The following is an 8517-nucleotide window of genomic DNA, read 5'->3' as shown; positions in this document are numbered from 1 at the left end:
AAATAAAGTTTTTCATATCTTGAAAATTTCCTAACAAAAATTGGTACAAATTGCTGTTTTTCATAAAAATGTTGATGAGTTCAAACAAATGCTTGTCTGAATATAAATACTACCTCTAGTTAACAGGATGAATTATTTGTAACAGTTAATAATTATTTCAACACATTTAACAATGGAAAGCAAACAAGTGACACCATGGAATAAAGTTTCTGTTTTTGCCTGTATTCTCACCTGATGCAAATTATGACATAGCAACCAAAATGTACAAGGTCGCACTGAAAAGCTTTGTAAACAAGTACATGTATAAACTTCTCATAAGTCCAGTGGGTAAACCATTTAAATTTCTCTGATGTATCACCAAGCATTGAAAACATTATGCACCATATACACTCTCATCACTGTAAGCGATGTAAAGAAAGAAATCCTCTTCATGATGTTCCTGTAGGAAAAATGAGCAATGTACAATTTGTTTATCTTTGTATTAGGTAATACATGTATCATTATGTATAGACAATCTATAAAAGCATCATTATCATGGTAACTTTCCAAGAATACATGACAAACCACTTTGCGTTACATTTTATTTCATGCATAAAAGATGAGTAAATGTTTATTCCTTGTACAGTTATGCAATCTTACTTCTGCTAAGTTTCTGAAACATGTAGGTAAACACACATTGCTCTTTACAAGAATACTGATTTACAGGGAAATTTTTTCCCTGTTTCATTTTGACCCTTTGATCCTTGTTGCAAATGGGCAAATTAAAAACAGGGTAAATTCAAGAAAAAAAGCATTATCTCTTTTAACAAAACTCTGTCTGGGTTAATTTAAAATGCAGCTAACTTGTTTGCAAGTCTAAAAGGGTGAAAATATGCAGGGGCAAAAATAACCCTGTATAATGGTCCCTGTTTAATCATCAGGCCTTAAAGCTCTAACCTAATGGCACTTAGGTCCCACTGATTTGATGTGAAGAGATCAATTCATTAATTTCATGATTTTTAAAATAATCTGTATGAATTATCTTTCTTGAATGCCTGATTATGACACTATAGTACATGCTTCAAATCAATATTGATTTAATTGATGCCTGGCAGTTCATGAGAAGAATTCTGTCCTAGAATATTCCTATATAAACATGATAAAGCTTAATTTGTCCTCTTAGGGTAATCCAATCCTAACCTCTGGGACTACAATATGAAAATTATACTCTATAGGGATACATGTACTTGCCTTTTAATGATGACCAATTGTAGTTTTCCTGGTCTTTAGAAGGACTTTAATCACATTCATAATTGCTTTAATCCTAACCTCTATACACTGTAGGGATACTTGCCTTTTAAATCATTAATTCTGGTTTTCATGTTCTTTAGAAGAAAACTTTAATTTACATTTTTTATGCAGATGTTTCAATGAATCAAACCCTGGTTTGGCCTCTTGAAAGTCCTTGGGGACATAATCTGAACAAACTTAATAGACTATATATGGTAAAATGCTTTTATTCAACATTTTTTTCCTTTCTGATTCTTGAGACTTTTTTTTTTATACTGGTACATGACTCTGTCCTATTTTAATATTTCTTAATTGTCCTCCCTCCTTTCAGAGGAAGGTGATCCCTCATTGAACAAACTTGGATCACATGTGCCAAATGATGCATTATGCCAGGTTTAAATTGAATTGACTCACTGATTCTGCAGAAAAAAGTAAAAAAAAAATGTGAGAAAGACAAGAAAACAGGGTTACAGACTGACAGCTAAATAAACTTTTTGAGGTTAGTGATACGCCTGAAAAATAGGTTATAGATCTGAAACAATGCCAGTTTTGCTTCAGAAGTATCCTTCTATTGATTTATTATTATTTTCAAAGGTTCTTTATTCATTTATCCTACCACTCATTGAAATTATTTAAATAGACTACCTGATACAGGGATCCCATGGTGGCACTGGTCGGAGGAATGACATTATTCACAAAGAAAAACAGGGCATCTTCAGGTCTCAAGTGAATCCTCTTCCTGATCAAGAAATAAAACTGACCAACAGTTAAATCTGAAGGAACTAAATACTTTTTCTTATCCAAATCTCCCACGCGTGCCTTTGGTGCCTTTTCAACAATGACCTGTAAAATAAAATAAAAATAAACTGCTGACAAAGCAAAAACAGCATAAAAACTTAAGACACACAATTTGTTTTTGTCATATAGAATATCTTATTGAATTAACATGGATGCCAGATAACATCTATTAAGTATATAAAGATAACCATGCTCATGTAATATGTAACAAACAGAAAGACTACCCTAGGAAAGCAGAACCATTTCGATTGCGCATTAAGACATTCTACGGACTTTGAGACTTGAGACTCGCATGCATTAAATTCACATGACATACATAAAGTTAGTTTTTATCAGAAGGATGATAAAATTTTGCAATTATTCATAACATTATTTTAATTTCCTCTGACATTGCATTGCATTACGACACATTATTTTTCCCTAATTGAAAAAAACATACGGGCACTCTGTCTGGGTATTTTTTTCTTATCTTCTCGCCTTCGGCTCTTCTTTTCTCAAAAGGATGTTCTTCTTTGTATTCCCACTTCATGATTGCTGTAATTTGAGTTGAAATTTCAGGCGTAAAATAGTTTTCCTCTCCTCTGTCAACAAAATGGCTGACCACTGATATAAACAATCAAATTCATACACAAAACAAAGTAGTTCGTAAGCAGATTGTCGATAAGTGCAAGTAATGCTCTTTAAAGTTTCTTTTGATATTAATATAATTCTAGAAATAAAAAAATTAAATACTTTGGTATATACCTTATATGTTAATAGCAGTATTTCCAACAATGTAATATAACTGCGAATTAATATTGGTAAAGTCACGAGGGATATTGCGTCACGTTTTAGACCCATCACTCCTCAAAATAGCACAAGGGAAGTTACTCTAAGAAAGAAAGACACGTAACCGGAAGTAGTCTGTGTTACAGGGAAAATGTCTGCATTATTTAATTTTCAAAGTTTATTGACAGTTGTTCTGTTGCTTATATGCACATGTGCATACATTAGATCCATAGCCCCACGTCTGTTGGACAAAAATAAAACAGGAATTCTTGGGATATTTTGGAAGTGTGCACGGATAGGAGAAAGACTTAGTCCCTATGTAGCAGTTTCATGTGTTGGAATGGCTATTGTTATATTGTTTTTTACATAGTTTGACCTTTTTGAATGTTCTGAAAGTCACAGTTGAAGAATCAATGAAACAGTATCTCGCCTTGAAAGAAAGTGAATGATAACAGAGCAGCGAAAGTGAATGTGTAGTTGCCAAAGTATGAAACACTTGTACAGTGGAAAGAAGGATGAAAGTGATGTCTATTGCTATAAATGATGCAGACCAACAATACATACATAGTGAAAACTTGTTTTTAGGCATTGAATGTATGTTACGAATGTAATTTTTAAATGAGTAACTCATGATCACCATATAATAAATTGTGTTTTCATGTCTAATGTCTTCAGTATGTAATGTATTTTCAAATCAGACCCCCCCTTCTCTCTCTCTGAGAAACATTTTTTTATTGGTTCTATAAAAAAGTATGAGGCCTATAAGACCATGTACTAGTTCTATAAAAAGTATTAGGCCTCTTAGGCCATGTTTCAGATTCTTATTGTAGCAAGCTAAATTGTGCTATGCTAAGTACCAGTCTGACTGAAACCAGTTTTCTTGTATTTGCTTCATTTTGATGTTTTTTTTTGTACTGGCTTTAGTATTCTTATATTCATATAACAATGAATGCACAATAATTTCTTTTTAATCTAGGGATAGGGCCACTTTGCTTCGTATATTTGGGAAAAAAGATTGGCCACTGATACCTACCACCATTTTTAGCTCACCTCGACGAAGTCGAGATGAGCTTATGCTATACCCCCGGCGTCGGCGTCGGCGTCGGTGTCGGCGTCGGCGTTAGCGTCGGCGTCCCAGGTTAAAGTTTTAGGAGCAAGTCCCATTCCCAAGTAACTATAAGCCCTACCTGGACCAAACTTGCATGGATGATGCATCTAGGGATGGACACTACCAAACTTGCTTCGGATGCTGGATCTGACCTAGATTTTCCAGATGAGTGACCAGGTTAAAGTTTTAGGAGCAGGTCCATTCCTAAGTAACTATAAGCCCTACCTGGATTAAAATTGCATGGATGATGCATCTAGGGATGGACACTACCACACTTGCTTCGGATGCTGGATCTGACCTAGATTTTCCGGATGAGTGACCAGGTTAAAGTTTTAGGAGCAGGTCCATTCCCAAGTAACTATAAGCCCTACCTGGACCAAACTTGCATGGATGATGCATCTAGGGATGGACACTACCACACTTGCTTCGGATGCTGGATCTGACCTAGATTTTCCAGATGAGTGACCAGGTTAAAGTTTTAGGAGCAGGTCCATTCCCAAGTAACTATAAGCCCTACCTGGACCAAACTTGCATGGATGATGCATGTAGGGATGGACACTACTACACTTGCTTGGATGCTGGATCTGACCTAGATTTTCCAGATGAGTGACCAGGTTAAAGTTTTAGGAGCAGGTCCATTCCCAAGTAACTATAAGCCCTACCTGGACCAAACTTGCATGGATGATGCATGTAGGGATGGACACTACTACACTTGCTTGGATGCTGGATCTGACCTAGATTTTCCAGATGAGTGACCAGGTTAAAGTTTTAGGAGCAGGTCCATTCCCAAGTAACTATAAGCCCTACCTGGACCAAACTTGCATGGATGATGCATCTAGGGATGGACACTACCAAACTTGCTTCGGATGCTGGATCAGACCTAGATTTTCCAGATGAGTGACCAAGTTAAAGTTTTAGGAGCAGGTCCATTCCTAAGTAACTATAAGCCCTACCTGGATTAAAATTGCATGGATGATGCATCTAGGGATGGACACTACCACACTTGCTTCGGATGCTGGATCTGACCTAGATTTTCCGGATGAGTGACCAGGTTAAAGTTTTAGGAGCAGGTCCATTCCCAAGTAACTATAAGCCCTACCTGGACCAAACTTGCATGGATGATGCATCTAGGGATGGACACTACCACACATGCTTCGGATGCTGGATCTGACCTAGATTTTCCAGATGAGTGACCAGGTTAAAGTTTTAGGAGCAGGTCCATTCCCAAGTAACTATAAGCCCTACCTGGATTAAAATTGCATGGATGATGCATCTAGGGATGGACACTACTACACTTGCTTGGATGCTGGATCTGACCTAGATTTTCCAGATGAGTGACCAGGTTAAAGTTTTAGGAGCAGGTCCATTCCCAAGTAACTATAAGCCCTACCTGGACCAAACTTGCATGGATGATGCATCTAGGGATGGACACGACCAAACTTGCTTCGGATGCTGGATCAGACCTAGATTTTCCAGATGAGTGACCAAATTAAAGTTTTAGGAGCAGGTCCATTCCTAAGTAACTATAAGCCCTAACTTGATCAAACTTGCATGGATGATGCATCTAGGGATGGACACTACCACACTTGCTTCGAATGCTGGATCTGACCTACATTTTCCACATGTGAGACCAGGTATAGATTTAGGAGTAGTCCCATTCCCAAGTAACTATAAGCCCTACCTCGACCAAACTTTCATGGATGATGCATCTAGGGATGTACACTAACCAACCTGCTTCGAATGCTGGATCTGACCTAGATTTTCCACATGAGTGAATTTTAGCCATATTTTAACCAAATTAGCATGGATGTTGTATCTAGGGATGGACACTTCCAGACTTGCTTTGGATTCTGAATCTGACGTACATTTTCCAGATGAGTGACCAGGGTAATTTTTTTTGAGTAGCTATATAATATTATGGCCTTTTATGATTAAACTTGCATAGATGGTGCATCTAAGGATAAAAACTTCCAGACTTGCTTTGGATGTTGGAACTGACCAAAATTTTCTTGATTACTAAACAGGTCAAAAGTTTTTTGAGCAGGTCTATAATTAAATCAAACTTGCATGGATATTGATCTTGGGATGTACCCTAACTAGATAAAAAATATGATGTGAAATTTGCTTTACATGTAGATAACATTCGTCGAGGTGAGCTTCGTAATCTTTGATTACCTATGTTTATGCATGAAATTCTATACCATTTTATATTTTAATTATAAAAAGTTCCTTTAATACCAAGACATCTGTATCTTCAAATAAATGCGCAGATCTAGAGGGGGTCTGGGAACCCTCTCCCCCCTCCCTGGAATTTTCAGTTATTAAAAGTATATACTGAAACAAATAAAATATGACTTTGGACCCCCCCACCCCCCATAGAAAACATGGACCCCAACCACAACGAAAATACATTTTCACAACTATACTGGAGCCGCTCCTGAAAGAGCTATAATCATGGTTATATACACAGGCACTTGGGGTATCCCCCCCCCTCTTTTCCATTTTTTTTCCTTTTTAAATCTGGGATCAAGTCACCTTTTTCCTATTTTTGTATTCTAATATGCACTATATTGTATCGATAATTTAACCCTTTTTTCTCTATAAGCTGTTTATAAATATATCTTTTTCGACTGATACATAAAAAGACTCTTTTTATGTATCAGTCGAAAACGTTAAACCGGGTCCGTAGGACAATACATGTATCATTTTAACGATAGAATGTTCTACATATATATATATATAAAGAGAGAGAGAGAGTGATACATACCCTTTTCCATATCACATCCTGTATCAGCCCGAGACACCAATATCAGCCCGATGGCTGATATTGGTCGATGGCTGATAAAGGATGTGATGTGGAAAAGGGTATGTTTTATTGTGTTTATTACATACTTAGTAATAAAATACACCACACATCAACTTGAGAAAAAAAAACAAATAAATAATCGTGCACTGACTACTGACATGTACGTAGTTTATTGATTCAAAGAACAGTAATTTAAAATTAAAAGAATGTGAACCATATATATATATATATATATATATATATATATATATATATATATATATATATATATATATATATATATATATATATATATATATATATAAAACATTGCTGTGACGTCATGCCTTTGTTCTTGCAGTCTAAAAATTTACCTGTAGCCGTCCGATAATAATAATTAGCAGTCCAATAATATATTATCGGACGGCAGTGATAACAAAATCGGACAGTAGTTAAAAAACAACAACTAAAGTGAAATCAAGGTTTAATTTGTCCAGAAACCAAAAAAAAAGTTAGGGAGAAAAAATTCAGAGAAAGCGAACGCGAGGAAATTAAGTTGTTAAAAATAGCAAATCCAAGAAGAAACTGGAGTTTTAACCTTCTTCAAAAGTAACACTTTCCATTCTTTTTTTTTTTTTTTTTTTTGCAAAGCGTTTTCGATACAGCACTGTGAATAAGCCAATTTAAATCCATTTCTGATAGAGAACCAGTCTGCGAATCTCTTCATTTAACGAGGTTTGTTCGCCAATGACCACAATTTTAAAACCCAAGATTTTCATTATATCATCTAATCAAAATTTTAGATAAAAATCCGCATTTTTACTCAAAATACATTTTGAAGATATCATCCAACACTGTATCTGTATCAGTGTCAAACGCACTTAATAAAAAAAAATTCTGAATCATAAAAAAATCCTTCATCACCTGACCACTGTCCATAGTTCCTGCTAAGCCAAACGACTGCCATTGAATGAATGAAACAAAAGAGTTAACTCACTGATTTTACTGTCTAAAGAAAAAAAAACTTTCTCTTTTCTTTTGTCTACTTATTAGATGGTCTCAGGTAGAAAACTATTGATGCCTGAACTCCTATTGTGTAATTATTGGACTCCTCCAGGTAACTTTTGGACATTTAAATAGCAATGTTTTAAGTAAGATATATGCCGAATACAATTCTATATGTAAAATTATCAGACTGTTTTCGGCCCTAACGGGCCTCAAACAGTCTGATAATTTTACATATAGAACAGTATTCGGCATATATCCATCACACACACACACACACACACCCTCACACACACACACACACACATATATATATATATATATATATAACTCTGATTTAAGGACTAGGGAGACCAGACCATTATATATGGCTTAAGGAGACAATATACAAATTTTTTAAATTTGCTTTTTTCTAAAAAGAAATACCAGATCAAAGATCTATAGAACACCATTTAGTCGACTCTTGCTTTATTTTTTCATAATAAATGCCTCCTAAAAATATATGAAAAAAATGGTCTCCTTAATATTTTATGTTTCTCTCATATGACTTAAGGAGACCAGTGTATATTTTTTATAAATATAACTTGTGGTTTAAGTAGACCATTTTTCTTTCATAGTAATTTCACTTATTATGCATTAATTAACATATTGTTTCCAACCAGAATAGTTGCGGATGGTCATAAGTCAAGGTCAGCAGAAAGATATTTGTGCTAATGTGACTCAACATGATCAGTACAAAACATTGAATTAAACTAAAGTTTATCATTGCACAAGTGACTTAAAT

The 8517-nt window shown here is 35.2% G+C and overlaps 1 protein-coding gene across 1 annotated transcript; it reads right to left on the bottom strand.

Annotated features, from left to right (window-relative positions):
• Positions 1 to 345: 345 nt before the first annotated feature.
• Positions 346 to 2723, bottom strand: LOC133205618 (gamma-aminobutyric acid receptor-associated protein). The gene is made up of 3 exons (XM_061341459.1): positions 2507 to 2723; positions 1915 to 2112; positions 346 to 439 (listed from the first exon to the last, which is right to left on the bottom strand). The coding sequence occupies exons 1-3, from the start codon at positions 2594 to 2596 to the stop codon at positions 374 to 376; spliced, it is 354 nt and encodes a 117-aa protein (XP_061197443.1). The 5' UTR covers positions 2597 to 2723; the 3' UTR covers positions 346 to 373.
• Positions 2724 to 8517: the final 5794 nt, after the last annotated feature.

This window comes from Saccostrea echinata, unplaced genomic scaffold (genome assembly GCF_033153115.1).
Source record: "Saccostrea echinata isolate AGI-Se365-2 ecotype Australia unplaced genomic scaffold, CSIRO_AGI_Sech_v1 ptg000054l, whole genome shotgun sequence".
Taxonomy (NCBI): Eukaryota; Metazoa; Mollusca; class Bivalvia; order Ostreida; family Ostreidae; genus Saccostrea; species Saccostrea echinata.
The sequence above is the reverse complement of the archived record's forward strand: the minus strand, read 5'-3'. Positions and strand labels throughout refer to the sequence as shown.

Bases quoted from the DNA above. Each gene is read 5' to 3' on its own strand.
- LOC133205618 (XM_061341459.1), bottom strand. From the start codon at position 2,596: ATGAAGTGGGAATACAAAGAAGAACATCCTTTTGAGAAAAGAAGAGCC. The intron at 2,113-2,506 runs GTATGTTTTTTT...TTTATTTTACAG, and splicing joins AATACCCAGACAGAGTGCCC to GTCATTGTTGAAAAGGCACC. The intron at 440-1,914 runs GTAGTCTATTTA...TTTTTCCTACAG, and splicing joins CCATGGGATCCCTGTATCAG to GAACATCATGAAGAGGATTT.